Source organism: Prunus dulcis, unplaced genomic scaffold (assembly GCF_902201215.1).
Source record: "Prunus dulcis unplaced genomic scaffold, ALMONDv2, whole genome shotgun sequence".
Lineage (NCBI taxonomy): Eukaryota > Viridiplantae > Streptophyta > Magnoliopsida > Rosales > Rosaceae > Prunus > Prunus dulcis.
In genome coordinates, this window is record NW_023010110.1 from 2,326 (window position 1) to 19,578 (window position 17,253).

Below are 17,253 nucleotides of genomic sequence, written 5' to 3' on the forward strand. Positions count from 1 at the left end.
TCTGAAGTTTGGAACATTTATTTTCCTCCTATTGCTGGTGACTTCACCATTCTCATCACACTCGTCATCACTATCTTGTTTGCTATGAAGATCTTCTGAATTCTGGACATCATCTGAAATCTCCCCTGCATAACCCATTTCTTCAGGCTCTTCTTCAATTGGATTGTCAATGCACTCCTCAAACATTGTATCATCAATCTCCACCTCTTCTGCATCTGTATCTTGCTCATAGTCACTATCTAAGAACTCTGTATCATCTTCTTCGTCACTCTCTTCATTTTCACTAGCATTCCCAGCTCTTTCCCTTTCTTCCTGCATATTAACTTCTCCATTTTTTGTACCATTCCCACCTTGTCCCTCATTTTGCCCTTCATATTCCCCTTTCTGACCTTCAGCTTCTTTGTAGGTGCCACTTGCTGTTTCACTTAGTAAATCCCCATGCTGACCTTGCCATGACAACTCATAAAGTGCCACATCAAATGAAACAACATATAGATGGATAATTTTGCTGTTAGGCCTTTCTGCAACCATCTGCAACACATTTTCATCATTACCTATTAATTTGTAATCCTTATCACGAGGCAACTTGTAGTAAAAACATATGTTCTCCCCTGTATAACCTATTTCTTTTGCAATCCTAACTAGCTCAATCCACGATAATTTATCTCCATCTATATTGTCAAGAAACACAACCTCCCCTCCACAATATTCATCCCTTTTTTCGACAGCTACTTGCATCAGTGTACCTCCATAGTGAATCTCAAGAGTAAGCTTGTCAGGATCTGCCAGAACAAACACTTAATTAATCCTAAGAATTGAAGTCCGTTTTTTTTCCTTTATTACCTATTTCAAAGCTTTTCTATAATAAATACATACACCAACCGCATGAAAACAAACCATATATGACAAACCACAACCACACACTGACAACAGCCAAAGTACCAAAGCAACAAAACAATAAACAAACCCCCATATTTGAATATGACATAAACTAGTCAAATATGGACCACACCCAAAGCATAAAGCCACAAGTTAAAGCATAAAAATCCTCATAAGAACCAAATAGTCAAATACGACTCAAACTAGTCAAATATGAACACTTTGCTTTTTCATTCTTCAAAAGATTCTTACCTTTATACGTTGGAGCCTTTCCTCCTTTTCGATAGGTTTCATTTGCCTCATCCATCTTCTCTCAATCGCTTTTGCAGATGAACTTTACCGCCCAATTTCCCAGAAATAAGGGTAGAAATAGGTCTGATGATGTTGACGACGACCTCGAGGAAACATATTTGAAGCGTGAGAGGGAAAAGGGATCTGACGATTTTATCCCTCATAAATTTGGGGATTTAACGATTTTTTTGACGGAGGGACCATTTAAGAGCACTCATATTAACGTTAGGGACCATGAGTGATAAAAAAAAACCTTAAGGATGCAATCTGATAGTTTCGCAAACGTCAGGGACGTTTTGTGATAAAAAGCCTTTTTTTTATTAACTTGAAAGAAGTGTATGAGAAGATAGGATACCAAGAAATGGAGCCTTAACCATGAAGAGAGTGTACTTCTCACTGTTTGATGCTTGATATAACGAAGGGAATATATTGGAGAGAGAATTGGAAACCTTTTTTTTTAGTCTCTTTAGCTTCCCGACAATTCACTATAAAGTTATCTGTAAATTAGCAAGATTTTTGGTATTAAGAATTAATAGAAAATTATTTATTTAACAAAGTTTTCAAAATTCATTAACTTTTTGGATACCACAAAATTAAAATTTTTTTTTTTAAAAAAAATTACAATTGAATACTACTAAACTTTTAATATGCTGATTTTCTCACTCATTTTTTGTCCACTAACACTCCGTTTTATTTTTTTAATACCTTTTACTATAACATATAAAGAAGTATAAGTAGACAAAAAGAGCATTGAAAACATACAATGTCCAACAAAGAAAATATAAGTGGACGAAAAATAAGTGAAAAAATCAGCTCACAACTTTTAAAGACTATTTAAAAGTGACAGTTGAATTCCTCTTCACTTTTTTTTTTTTTGAATACCTTTCCTATTGAAATGGGCGATAGCATATTAAACTCACACACACAATACGGATGCTAAGACTCAAACCCAGAACCTTACATGAGGGAGTAAATACTCTAAACTACTACACTAATGGATCCTTTGCAATTCCTCCTCACTTTTAAACTCATTAAAAATTGGTGAATTCCTCCTTACGTTAAAAGTTAGAATTAGATACACCCAGTTTAAACGCTTTTGTTTCCATAACTTCTTTTACAAGCTACTTACTATGTTTTAAGCGCAGCAATCCAAAAGCCACATCCTGAACTTTTTCTTTTTCCTTTTTGCTAATACTTTCCTCTTCCTCGCTCTCTCTCTCTCTCTCTCTCCCTCCTTGTTTCTTCCATTTTTTTTCTACCTCTGATTCTCTGCGCGTGGGTTTTTGCAGAAAGGAAAATCCTCTTATTTCTTCACTCACTCTCTCTCTCTCTCTCTCCTCACCTGAAGATGTTTATTAAGAAATTAGGATCCCCACTAGGATTTCGACATCAAGGAGGCTTTGACTCATCTACTGATGATGATGATGGGAATGGAGATGATACAAAAACAAGAACAACCAGAGTCAAATGCCCGTTTTGCTCCAAATGCTTCAAAGTCAATAATACTACTGAATGCCCAGAACCAAATGCTCGAGACTTCACCTCTCAAAATGAGGACAAGGTTAAAGAATATGACCCATCCAGGATTAGAGCTCCTTGTGACAGTTCAACTATTTTAATGAATAACTGTGAAGATTCTACAACAGAAAAGAAGGGTTTTGTGCCAAATGTTCAAACTGCAGTTTCTACTGCATCAAACTCTGTTTTTCATCCTCCACAAAAGAAAGGGGCATTCAGGATGAGCGCAATTGAGGTATCTTCTATGGTTCCCTGATAATCTTAAGCCTCTTGGGTTATTGTATTCCTTATCCCGTGCATATTCACGGCTTCAAATTTATGTATTTCAACGTTATGGGTATGGTTTCTAGGAGGAGCTGGATGATGATGACGATTCTGAGGTGGACACTTTCTCGACCGACAAGAGCAGCGTTGCTACTGCAACTGTTACACTGGAGAAGCCTCCAGCTTTCTCTGCTCTCTCTGATGAGTCTATGCTTGCTGAGAATGGCGCCAGCTCCACCGGCACTAGTGCATCGTCGTACAGCAAGATGGTATCTACCCAGCCATCCTTTACATTTGATAAAGTTGCGGCTTCGGGCAGTTTGGTTGCAAGTCAAGGGGGGAGCTTCTCACTGGGCACTGGTGGTGACAAGTCTAACCGAAGAATAGGGAAGTATAAACCCAAGCAGCCGCGGAATACTTCAATGAAGGATTCAGGTGCAGCTTCTCCTGTGTTTAACTATGTCTCTAAGAGTGTTGACGAAGTTGCACAGCCACAGTTTGCTTTCGCTTCGTCACCTGCAGTTGGTGAATCTGTTGACGTAAAATCTGGTGCCTTTTCAGTCCCCAAACCTGAAAGCTCAAGCAGGTCCGTATGATAATTTGCCTATTTTCTTTTTAATATTCTCCTATTGTTGAAAAGTATTGTTGAAGGCCCTTGTTTGCTGCATTTATCTTTTGCTTATTTTTTCTTGATAAAAAGAGATTGAAGTGTATAAACAAACCTAGGCTTCTTAAGGATTTTCCTTCAAAGGAATGGGCAAATTGATCGGAACTGTATGAATATCATTCAGTTGGTAGAGGATATGCATGTCCGAAGACCATGAAGGTAGTTTATGGCCTAATACCACGAAGGCAGGTTGCCTGTAAATGTCAGTTTCAAGTGCTCACTTAGTGTGGCAATGAAAAATTAAGCTATCGTCTGTTGGAACCTTCGTATAGTTCAGCGTGGGTTCTGGTGTGAGCAGTTTTTGGATTTATATTTTCAATCTTCTTTCCTAGTGGTGAAGGCAGTTAGCGAAAATGATGCAATATTGATAGATAAAGCGTTTATTTATTAGCAAAGAATGAAAGACAATTGAAGACATTCGTACCGTGGTGAGTTAAAACAGAGGGAACAAAGTGCTTAGAATACCTTTAAAATTATGGTTTCCTTCTGCCTTAATGCTTGTGTACTTTTGTTCCCCACCAGAATTTCATTTGGTCAGGGTAGATCTAGTACTGGTAGCTATGTGGTGATTTAGGGTTTTAAAAAGGGGGTTGAGGGGCTGCTCCTGTGATGGGTGGTGATTGATACAAGCTCTTAACTCTTTCTCTTTCGTTTCAAAATGTAATCAGTGGTATCATGTGGAAATCTCAATCATTTGTTCTGTAGTGGTGTTACTAATTTTTATGTTCACCCAAAAAGTACTGTTTTATTTATTTATTTATGAATGTTTTCATCTGCAGTGTATCTGCCGTTGTAGCTGCTGCAACAAATTCTGTACTCAAACCACTTGAATCAGATAAAGCTGATAATAAGAATAATGCTGGAGTCTCTTTTAGGATACCTGAAACTGCTGTGTTCTCTGTATCATCAGCACCATCAACCACAGGCATATTCTCCAATGGCACCCCTTCCAATAATTCAAGCCTAAATAATGGGTCAACCCCTCCATTTTCTCCCTCTGTTCCTTCAGCTTTTTTGACAAGTCCAAATTCATCGGGTAGCATGACCCTCACTGCCAACACAAACAGTGGTAACAACATCGCTAGCGCAACTGCGGTCACCACCGACAGTTGCAATGTTTCTAGCGCAGCTCCAGCACCTTCATTTTCACCTGTGCCTAATTTCAAAGTTGAATCCTCCACAGCTTCAACTGCAGTAACCACCAACAGTAGCAATGTTCCTAGATCAAATCCAGCACCTTCAATGCCAGCTGCGCCTATTTTATTTGAATCCTGCACTGCTTCAATTGCAGTTACACCAGTCCCAGTAAATTCTTCCTTAGACTCTTTTGAAGGAAAGAACAAGGAAGACAAGGGCTTTGGTAATCTAAGCAGCACCTCTTTTGCTGCCACATCTGCTGCCATTCCAAGCACAGGGAGTGGTATGTTTGGATTGGTTAGTGGTGGTGCTGCTACGACTTCTGCTGCTAACCAGTCCCAGGGTACTCGTTTTGGTGCTGGCAGTGGATCTGTTCCTATTTCCCAGCGGACTGGAATTGCATCATCAGCTGCTTCACCATCATTCGAGTTGTCCGGAAGTACTGGACAGTTTGGCTCAACCTCTGCTCCTAATCTGTTTAGTTCAGGAGCAAGTACTGGACTTGGTTCTTCTGCTTCCTCATTGGAAGCCAACTCCAGTAGCAGTACTGCTCCTGGCATATTTGGTTCCAGTTGGGAATCCCCTAAGTCTCCTGCATTTGCTTCCACAACATCTTTGTCAGCTGGGGTTTCGTATGGAGCATCCTTGGCTACTTCTGCACCTACTCTATTTGGAGGGTCCTCGACTGCTGCTACTCCTAGTAACGCGCCTTTTGTCCTTGGAGGATCCTCAACTGCTGCTGCTACTACAAACAGGGCACCTATATCGTTTGGAGCTTCTGCAGTTTCTTCTACAAATGCCAATGGGGCATCTATGATGTTTGGATCATCCAATGGCGCATCCTCAACTTCGATGTTCCCATTCACTTCATCTGCAGCTAGTACTGCCCCATCACAGCCTGCATTTGGCACTGGTGGTGACAAGTCTAACCGAAGATTTGTGAAGGTTGAACACAACAGGCGGCGGAAGAAGTAAAAGCATCAGTGGTAAAATGTGGGTGGTGTGGTGGTTGTTCTCTGTTCTCTGTATGAGGGTGAATAACTTTAATATGCAAGACTAGATACAAGAGATTGCTGGTTCGATACTGATGAAGGTATAATTTTCCTTCTGTGGTTAGGAAGATCAGACTATTCTGTTTGCTCTACATATATATTGTTTCCCTCTTTCTTTTTACAATCGAGCCAAATTTTCGTGGTTGGAATGAGAGGTTTTTCACAATTTTATACCAGTTTGTAGTCGGAACATTTATGCTTTTGTATTAGTACATGTAGTAGGTGAATGTTTTTGTATTAGTAAGTGTAGGTGGTATTAGGCTTTCTGGCTGGGCAATTGTGTTAGCAACTGTTTTCTGTGTACTCTGCTATTTGTAACATAAAAGGAAACAGCGGTGAATGTGTCCAAGCTTATCTGCTGGCCGCCTACTGATTTTTCCCAGGAGGCAGGGGATACATGATGCAGCAGTGGGCACCTTACTTGGGTCTTAATCAAATTAGCTTCTTTCCAAATAAATATATTGTGCATTTATTTTAGGTATCGTGTGTTTTGCTTGCATTGAATGATTTTGTTGTAAGAATGTGTCTTTTGCTTTGTGTTTACGTGTGTGAAAGGGCTACGCCTGATGCTAGCACATTCGCATTTCATGTTTATATTGGTGTCGACTGATATTGAAAAGAGTTAATGCTGGAGGGGAAGCAGATTTCAACATCGTTCATCCCAATTGTGCTGTATTTGTATGTGTCTGGCATAGAGTTTTGTAACTGATAGAAATTACAAGGAAAAATGAATTGTTTCTAAATAGAAATCGCGAAATAACCACTCTTGACAGAAATTGAACTTGGAAATCTTTTGATGCGTCATTTAATAAGTTTCCTGCTTAAATTACATAGCTAAATCATGAGTTATTGTTCTAAATCCAAACGGAAGGCTAAGAATTTATAAATGATGGAATTCACAATGACAGAAATCAATGTTCCATAATTTGTTTACCTTTGCATCTTCATCTTTCGAAAACCCATAACCATTCTTCTGGATCTTCAGTTGTCCCAAGGTCACCCAATATAGGTATTATATTCATGATAGGACACGAAGGAAAATGGTATTATAATTTTTGGAAGGTTCAAAATTATAAGGTCCAAAATAAAAACCATTTCAAATCTTTAACAAAACAAATGCCCATATTGAAAAATTATTAATTGGCTTTATAACAGGTGATGCAATGTAGGTTATGTTGGTGGTGGGATACGGTGCTATTCATCAATTTTGGGACATTTGGTTCACTAAGTCATTATTATTATTATGTTAAATTTGTTTTACCAAATTAATTACTCATAATTAATTCATTTTTTAACATAATTAATAAATATTGGAAATATTTTTTATTGTTGAAACATTGGAAACTTGATCATTGAAAATTGATGATGGTTTTTGCCACCTCATTTGGGACTAAAATTTGGTGTCCCCAACAATATTCTTTTTTAGTTGCATCCATTTAGTGTACATAAGTCAAATAATAAGTGGAAAGAAAAAAAATGTCAAATCATAAGTGCAAAGAGAAACAACTTTAAGGCCCCATGGGTTTTCCCAAGAGATGAGAAATGGAAAATTCTTTTCTCATATTTGGTAATGTTGGGAAAGCAACCGGAAAATACCACTTTATCTAATTTCCCATGTTTGGTTTGTGTAGGAATGTAAAACAAAGTTCATTTAATTTTTCAATTATACCCATATTAGGCCAAAATAAAAAAAATAAAAAATTGCGTTTGATGCTATATTGTAATTCTAAATTGTTAATGAAGACAAAATAGTCATTGAAAAGGCACGTTTAATGCTACCCTTAGTTTCCAAGTGGAAGAAAAATGAAACTCAAGGGGGGAGAAGGGCTTCATTTTCTCCCCTTTTTTCTATGTGTCAGCCAACTATTTCCCATGTCTAGACTTACCAAACAGAGGAAAACATTTGATTTCCCATTCCCAAGCCCCATATCCCATGAACCAAACACCGCCTAAGAAATAAGTCTATTATGAATAATGCAGACCTTGATATTGCTAGATTAGGTATAATTTATAACTACAGTTGTCAGTTGACCGGATTTTGATTTGAATCCAATGAAATTAATAAGAGATGGATCTGGAAGTATAATTCGATAATCAGATTATGTTTCGAATCCATTTACCAATTAAATTAACAAAACATATATGGATTTAGCCTACTTCATTCCGATAATAATTTAATCTGATTTGGTATAATATATATCTTGGAAACTTTGCATCTAATGTCTTGGAAATAAATTTAGTCACAACATATAACACAAAAACATTCATAATGGCGGATTAATTTTGCTTATTCTAGTTGAGCTAAACATTTTTCATTTTAACCCAAATATCTTATAATATAGTATTTTTGGCCACAAATAGAAAAAGGGAGAAACGTATGAGAGTTTACCCTTGACGACTATTTGTTGGACAAGCCAAGAGTGAACACTTTTGTAGGAGAATGTCTTCCTTTCTTCCTCTTCTCACAAGCTCCTCAACCCAAGACTCCAAGAGTGAAGTCCTCTACTTCACCACACCAAAAAGGACTAGAGATGAAGAGAAATCAACCTAGATAACTTAGGTGCTAGTCGTTCTCTAGGTTTGACCAATTTTTGGCTAAGAAAGATGAGAGGGAGGATGTCTCTCCTACACATCAAAAACCCAAGAGTGGAATGCCAAAAACCCTAACTAGGTTTTGAGTCTTCTTTTGGCTTTGATAGGAAAAGCACGTAAAGGGAAGGGAGATAAATTCTCTCCCTATAGCCAGCCATGATTGAGGGAGTGGGCTTCACTTGGGTCCTTATATTTGTGTTGTCATACAACACTTATCCTTGGGCCCAATTCCTTATGTCAAAATTATTCCATAATCAACTCTTAATTATGAATTATGATTTAACTCTTAAACCACTATTAAACCACTATTATGGTCTTACTAATTTGACTTTGTCAAATGCTCCGGTCAAACATGTTGACTTTGACTTGATCGTTGACTTTGACCCTTGACTTCAAACTTTGACTTTGGACTCCTAGTTTTTTTCTCTGTTCAGTTGTACCTCTAATTTCATTTCTCGGTGTGCGATTCGTAGGTTCCTTTTAGCAAGGTAGTGAGTTTACTCAACTTCTATGAGTTGATTTGTTAATTAAATCTCACTATTTAATTCTTCATATTAGTAAATGTCAATTATGTTTGATTCTTTTAGGTCTTCCACAAACCATGATTGACTAGCAACATGTCATAGTTATTCGAGCTAAATAAGGTGTAGGGAAGAACTTATTCAAATTGGAATGACAATGCAATTGAATCTTTCGCTTATACAATACTCCTTATTCACATTATTAGATATTGGAATCTAATTTCAAATATCCTAATGTGAATTATTCCTTTATATGATTATCCTGGTAAGATTTTAAAACTTCTTCTTTCAAATCTTATCCACTACTATGCGTAGAGATTTGATCAATCATATCCTTTGAATATTCTCTCTCCTTACTGAGAGTAGCCTTGTTGTACATTCATTTGTCTTCATGACTTTATTAAGAGTCCTGATAGACACTTTTAGGTCATGTCTTCCACAACACAACTATATAGTACCCTCAAAGACATACAACATAGCCACAAGATATCTATGATGTCTCGGATCTAAGGATTAGTTTGCACCATTGCATTGCAATCTATGAGTTCTAGTTTGACATATGAGTAAAGACTTCTATTCTAGAACTCAGGTATTTGATTGCATTTAGTGTCCTTGTTCTCATGCAAGCACCTATACACATATTTAGGTGTCGCTACACTCAATGACTTGAGACCTCATCATTCTCTACATATAGAGAAGATACTATGTGTACTTGTCTAAGCGGAATATCAACACCCAATTGATACTTCTACGACCAGAAGCATATTTAGGATTAGGGACCATGATAACTCTTAATGTATGCAAATAGTTCTCATGTCCACTTATATATTCCTAGGACTATAGTTGTTTTACTATTATGATAATATACCAAATATCATGGTTGAAAACAATTGGTCTTATCCATAATAACTTAATAATTTATCACATAAGATATCCTTAACATTAATTATCGTTTAATTAGTTGGCTTTAGTAAAAGTCCACTCCCAAAAAACCCTAAACCCTAGCCCCCTTTCTCCCAAATGACCCTAGCCTCCTTTCTCCTAAAAAACACTTTTAGAGCCTTTTCCACTTTGAGGGGGGAGGAAGCCATTGTTCTTCCCCCCTCTCCCCTCTTCTCTTTCTCCTTTCACCTCTTCCCCCATTTTCAGAGACAAAGGGTTTTCCCTATTTGTCTTAGTTTTGTTATGATTTTCATCCAACCATTATAGGCGGCTGCGGCTCAGCGTCGGATCTTCACCTGCATTTCGGCGTCGGATCTCCACCACCATCTTTTTTGCAATTTCTTTATGTTTGGAATAAGTTGCAGAGACTCTTTGGGTTCTCTGTGTAGTTTTCACCTCTCCTTTTGTGAGAGTTTTTCATCTCTCCTTTGTGAGAGCTTTTCATCTCTCCTTTGTGAGAGTTTTATTTGTATTGTTATGGCTTGGTTTTTTCAAGCTTTATCTCTTTTTTATTATTCTAAGTTTACAATCTTAGTTGGGATGCCTATGCCAGAGTTGCTTCGATCCTACCTGATCGTTAGTGGAGACATGCCATGTTGTCTTAATTTTGATATTAAACCGCTCCGTTATTGTAATGGCCCTTTTGTGGCTAGTTTGTATTGGCCTTTTGTAGCTAATAGTTTTTTTGGTTGAATTATGAATGCAATCATAGAATTTCTCAACAAAAAAAAAAAAAGTTGGCTTTAAGGACATACTGCTAACATACATAGATATATATATATATATATACATACACTAACAATTTATTTTATAATATAACAGAAGACCAAACGGTCAAATTGACATAACGTATAAATTGGTTGAATTTTAAAACATTAGTGCATAAATTGACAAAATTAAAATTCCATGGCTCACTTCAAGAATGACCCCAAACCTTGAAACTCTAAAATGTCATTAGCCTGTATTTATTATTGCCTTAATTGAAAGGATTGGGAAAACCCAATAAGAGGAAAATGGACAGCCCAAAACACTAAAGGAATGGCTTGGATACCTAAGAAAAAGAAAAAAAAAGGGCTGCCGACACCACATCAGCTCCCTCCCTTTTTTTTGGACTGAACTCCCTCTCATTAGCTATTTTCTCCCTTCCTCTCTCTTTCTTTTCATTATTTTACTTTTCTCTCTCCTATTATTTCCCTCTTCCCTTTACTTTTCTCTCTCTTTATGTCGGCGGAGAAAAACTTTTATGAAATGAGAATAACACTATTTTGCTATTTTTGACTAAGAACGTTATAACATGCGTGATAATAGTTCCACATACCATAATATTATAACATGTATATTAATAGTTCCAAGTAACATAACATTATTGACCGGGATACCAAAACTGTATTATTCCCATTTCAACTAAGGGGGTATATGTCTTTAAAGTGCATGACTTTCATTGAATTGACAGATTCTTAATGACTTTTACATAGTTTATAATGTTAAGTGACAAACTTTCATATACTTTTATCATAGAGTTTTAGAGACTTTTATCTAAAAAGGATACAATTGTGTAAATGCAAAGAAATATTTTTCCACACATTTGAAAATGACAAAAATGATAAAGAACAATTGAAAATGTATCGTAAGGAAATAATTGTCATTCAGCTTAGCCATGATTCAGTAAAAAAAAGAAAAGAAAAAAGATTAGCCATGATTCATTTTAATGGCGGTGAAATAAACTATAATGAAAATTGCAAATTCCTTTTGAAATTTCATTTTTCATCACCATTAATAACAGTTATCATTTTGCATGATATCTCTCCACATATCAAATGCTATACCAACTCTTTGTTTATTAACAAGAGTTTTAAAAACTTGTTCCACATGATCTCCTTCATTCCCTGGTAATGGTGAAGATGATGAAGATTCATTTTTTGGTTCAATAGGAAATTCACAATATTTGAGCAAGAAACATATAAAATGTTTATGCAAACATAATAAATTAATGGCATATGAGAAAAAAATTAATATAATAAATATTGTATGCAAATATAGCGGATGAGAAATCAACATATAAATGAAACATTGTAAGTAAAAATAGCTTTGTGATGAAATAATGGTGAGCTTCGGGATGCAAGCATGAGGACAAGAAAAGAAATATTGATATGCTTTGTGACGCAAGCATAAGGAAAAGAAAAGCACTTAAGATTTTTTTTATTAACTTGAAAGAAGTGTATGAGAAGATAGGATACCAAGAAATGGAGCCTTAACCATGAAGAGAGTGTACTTCTCACTGTTTGATGCTTGATATAACGAAGAGAATATATTGGAGAAAGAATTGGAAACCTTTTTTTTAGTCTCTTTAGCTTCCCAACAATTCACTATAAAGTTATCTGTAAATTAGCAAGATTTTTAGTATTAAGAATTAATAAAAAATTATTTATTTAACAAAGTTTTCAAAACTCATTAACTTTTTGGATACCACAAAATTAAAATTTTTTTTTTTAAAAAAAAAGTTACAATTGAATACTACTTAACTTTTAATATGCTGATTTTCTCACTCCTTTTTTGTCCACTAACACTCCGTTTTATTTTTTTAATACCTTTTACTATAACATATAAAGAAGTATGTAGACAAAAGAGCATTGAAAACATACAATGTCCAACAAAGAAAATATAAGTGGACGAAAAATAAGTGAAAAAATCAGCTCACAACTTTTAAAGACTATTTAAAAGTGACAGTTGAATTCCTCTTCCCTTTTTTTTTTTTTTTTTGAATACCTTTCCTATTGAAATGGGCGATAGCATATTAAACTCACACACACAATACGGATGCTAAGACTCAAACCCAGAACCTTACATGAGGGAGTAAATACTCTAAACTACTACACTAATGGATCCTTTGCAATTCCTCCTCACTTTTAAACTCATTAAAAATTGGTGAATTCCTCCTTACTTTAAAAGTTAGAATTAGATACACCCAGTTTAAACGCTTTTGTTTCCATAACTTCTTTTACAAGCTACTTACTGTGTTTTAAGCGCAGCAATCCAAAAGCCACATCCTGAACTTTTTCTTTTTCCTTTTTGCTAATACTTTCCTCTTCCTCGCTCTCTCTCTCTCTCTCTCCCTCCTTGTTTCTTCCATTTTTTTTCTCCCTCTGATTCTCTGCGCGTGGGTTTTTGCAGAAAAGAAAATCCTCTTATTTCTTCACTCACTCTCTCTCTCTCTCTCTCTCTCTCTCTCTCTCTCTCTCCTCACCTGAAGATGTTTATTAAGAAATTAGGATCCCCACTAGGATTTCGACATCAAGGAGGCTTTGACTCATCTAGTGATGATGATGATGGGGATGGAGATGATACAAAAACAAGAACAACCAGAGTCAAATGCCCGTTTTGCTCCAAATGCTTCAAAGTCAATAATACTACTGAATGCCCAGAACCAAATGCTCGAGACTTCACCTCTCAAAATGAGGACAAGGTTAAAGAATATGACCCATCCAGGATTAGAGCTCCTTGTGACAGTTCAACTATTTTAATGAATAACGGTGAAGATTCTACAACAGAAAAGAAGGGTTTTGTGCCAAATGTTCAAACTGCAGTTTCTACTGCATCAAACTCTGTTTTTCATCCTCCACAAAAGAAAGGGGCATTCAGGATGAGCGCAATTGAGGTATCTTCTATGGTTCCCTGATAATCTTAAGCCTCTTGGGTTATTGTATTCCTTATCCTGTGCATATTCACGGCTTCAAATTGATGTATTTCAACCTTATGGGTATGGTTTCTAGGAGGAGCTGGATGATGATGACGATTCTGAGGTGGACACTTTCTCGACCGACAAGAGCAGCGTTGCTACTACAACTGTTACACTGGAGAAGCCTCCAGCTTTCTCTGCTCTCTCTGATGAGTCTATGCTTGCTGAGAATGGCGCCAGCTCCACCGGCACTAGTGCATCGTCGTACAGCAAGATGGTATCTACCCAGCCATCCTTTACATTTGATAAAGTTGCGGCTTCGGGCAGTTTGGTTGCAAGTCAAGGGGGGAGCTTCTCACTGGGCACTGGTGGTGACAAGTCTAACCGAAGAATAGGGAAGTATAAACCCAAGCAGCCGCGGAATACTTCAATGAAGGATTCAGGTGCAGCTTCTCCTGTGTTTAACTATGTCTCTAAGAGTGTTGACGAAGTTGCACAGCCACAGTTTGCTTTCGCTTCGTCACCTGCAGTTGGTGAATCTGTTGACGTAAAATCTGGTGCCTTTTCAGTCCCCAAACCTGAAAGCTCAAGCAGGTCCGTATGATAATTTGCCTATTTTCTTTTTAATATTCTCCTATTGTTGAAAAGTATTGTTGAAGGCCCTTGTTTGCTGCATTTATCTTTTGCTTATTTTTTCTTGATAAAAAGAGATTGAAGTGTATAAACAAACCTAGGCTTCTTAAGGATTTTCCTTCAAAGGAATGGGCAAATTGATCGGAACTGTATGAATATCATTCAGTTGGTAGAGGATATGCATGTCCGAAGACCATGAAGGTAGTTTATGGCCTAATACCACGAAGGCAGGTTGCCTGTAAATGTCAGTTTCAAGTGCTCACTTAGTGTGGCAATGAAAAATTAAGCTATCGTCTGTTGGAACCTTCGTATAGTTCAGCGTGGGTTCTGGTGTGAGCAGTTTTTGGATTTATATTTTCAATCTTCTTTCCTAGTGGTGAAGGCAGTTAGCGAAAATGATGCAATATTGATAGATAAAGCGTTTATTTATTAGCAAAGAATGAAAGACAATTGAAGACATTCGTACCGTGGTGAGTTAAAACAGAGGGAACAAAGTGCTTAGAATACCTTTAAAATTATGGTTTCCTTCTGCCTTAATGCTTGTGTACTTTTGTTCCCCACCAGAATTTCATTTGGTCAGGGTAGATCTAGTACTGGTAGCTATGTGGTGATTTAGGGTTTTAAAAAGGGGGTTGAGGGGCTGCTCCTGTGATGGGTGGTGATTGATACAAGCTCTTAACTCTTTCTCTTTCGTTTCAAAATGTAATCAGTGGTATCATGTGGAAATCTCAATCATTTGTTCTGTAGTGGTGTTACTAATTTTTATGTTCACCCAAAAAGTACTGTTTTATTTATTTATTTATGAATGTTTTCATCTGCAGTGTATCTGCCGTTGTAGCTGCTGCAACAAATTCTGTACTCAAACCACTTGAATCAGATAAAGCTGATAATAAGAATAATGCTGGAGTCTCTTTTAGGATACCTGAAACTGCTGTGTTCTCTGTATCATCAGCACCATCAACCACAGGCATATTCTCCAATGGCACCCCTTCCAATAATTCAAGCCTAAATAATGGGTCAACCCCTCCATTTTCTCCCTCTGTTCCTTCAGCTTTTTTGACAAGTCCAAATTCATCGGGTAGCATGACCCTCACTGCCAACACAAACAGTGGTAACAACATCGCTAGCGCAACTGCGGTCACCACCGACAGTTGCAATGTTTCTAGCGCAGCTCCAGCACCTTCATTTTCACCTGTGCCTAATTTCAAAGTTGAATCCTCCACAGCTTCAACTGCAGTAACCACCAACAGTAGCAATGTTCCTAGATCAAATCCAGCACCTTCAATGCCAGCTGCGCCTATTTTATTTGAATCCTGCACTGCTTCAATTGCAGTTACACCAGTCCCAGTAAATTCTTCCTTAGACTCTTTTGAAGGAAAGAACAAGGAAGACAAGGGCTTTGGTAATCTAAGCAGCACCTCTTTTGCTGCCACATCTGCTGCCATTCCAAGCACAGGGAGTGGTATGTTTGGATTGGTTAGTGGTGGTGCTGCTACGACTTCTGCTGCTAACCAGTCCCAGGGTACTCGTTTTGGTGCTGGCAGTGGATCTGTTCCTATTTCCCAGCGGACTGGAATTGCATCATCAGCTGCTTCACCATCATTCGAGTTGTCCGGAAGTACTGGACAGTTTGGCTCAACCTCTGCTCCTAATCTGTTTAGTTCAGGAGCAAGTACTGGACTTGGTTCTTCTGCTTCCTCATTGGAAGCCAACTCCAGTAGCAGTACTGCTCCTGGCATATTTGGTTCCAGTTGGGAATCCCCTAAGTCTCCTGCATTTGCTTCCACAACATCTTTGTCAGCTGGGGTTTCGTATGGAGCATCCTTGGCTACTTCTGCACCTACTCTATTTGGAGGGTCCTCGACTGCTGCTACTCCTAGTAACGCGCCTTTTGTCCTTGGAGGATCCTCAACTGCTGCTGCTACTACAAACAGGGCACCTATATCGTTTGGAGCTTCTGCAGTTTCTTCTACAAATGCCAATGGGGCATCTATGATGTTTGGATCATCCAATGGCGCATCCTCAACTTCGATGTTCCCATTCACTTCATCTGCAGCTAGTACTGCCCCATCACAGCCTGCATTTGGCACTGGTGGTGACAAGTCTAACCGAAGATTTGTGAAGGTTGAACACAACAGGCGGCGGAAGAAGTAAAAGCATCAGTGGTAAAATGTGGGTGGTGTGGTGGTTGTTCTCTGTTCTCTGTATGAGGGTGAATAACTTTAATATGCAAGACTAGATACAAGAGATTGCTGGTTCGATACTGATGAAGGTATAATTTTCCTTCTGTGGTTAGGAAGATCAGACTATTCTGTTTGCTCTACATATATATTGTTTCCCTCTTTCTTTTTACAATCGAGCCAAATTTTCGTGGTTGGAATGAGAGGTTTTTCACAATTTTATACCAGTTTGTAGTCGGAACATTTATGCTTTTGTATTAGTACATGTAGTAGGTGAATGTTTTTGTATTAGTAAGTGTAGGTGGTATTAGGCTTTCTGGCTGGGCAATTGTGTTAGCAACTGTTTTCTGTGTACTCTGCTATTTGAAACATAAAAGGAAACAGCGGTGAATGTGTCCAAGCTTATCTGCTGGCCGCCTACTGATTTTTCCCAGGAGGCAGGGGATACATGATGCAGCAGTGGGCACCTTACTTGGGTCTTAATCAAATTAGCTTCTTTCCAAATAAATATATTGTGCATTTATTTTAGGTATCGTGTGTTTTGCTTGCATTGAATGATTTTGTTGTAAGAATGTGTCTTTTGCTTTGTGTTTACGTGTGTGAAAGGGCTACGCCTGATGCTAGCACATTCGCATTTCATGTTTATATTGGTGTCGACTGATATTGAAAAGAGTTAATGCTGGAGGGGAAGCAGATTTCAACATCGTTCATCCCAATTGTGCTGTATTTGTATGTGTCTGGCATAGAGTTTTGTAACTGATAGAAATTACAAGGAAAAATGAATTGTTTCTAAATAGAAATCGCGAAATAACCACTCTTGACAGAAATTGAACTTGGAAATCTTTTGATGCGTCATTTAATAAGTTTCCTGCTTAAATTACATAGCTAAATCATGAGTTAT

General features: G+C 37.5%; 2 protein-coding genes across 2 annotated transcripts; both read left to right on the plus strand.

Moving 5' to 3' along the window:
- The first annotated feature begins 3,374 nt into the window (after window positions 1–3,374).
- LOC117612910 (nuclear pore complex protein DDB_G0274915-like) lies at window positions 3,375–6,160 on the plus strand. Its single transcript, XM_034341545.1, has 2 exons — window positions 3,375–3,538; window positions 4,399–6,160. Exons 1-2 carry the CDS (start codon window positions 3,375–3,377, stop codon window positions 5,729–5,731), a joined length of 1,497 nt encoding a protein of 498 aa, XP_034197436.1. The 3' UTR covers window positions 5,732–6,160.
- Window positions 6,161–12,994: 6,834 nt separating this feature from the next.
- Window positions 12,995–16,597, plus strand: LOC117612911 (nuclear pore complex protein DDB_G0274915-like). The gene is made up of 3 exons (XM_034341546.1): window positions 12,995–13,518; window positions 13,634–14,133; window positions 14,994–16,597. Exons 1-3 carry the CDS (start codon window positions 13,114–13,116, stop codon window positions 16,324–16,326), a joined length of 2,238 nt encoding a protein of 745 aa, XP_034197437.1. The 5' UTR covers window positions 12,995–13,113; the 3' UTR covers window positions 16,327–16,597.
- Window positions 16,598–17,253: the final 656 nt, after the last annotated feature.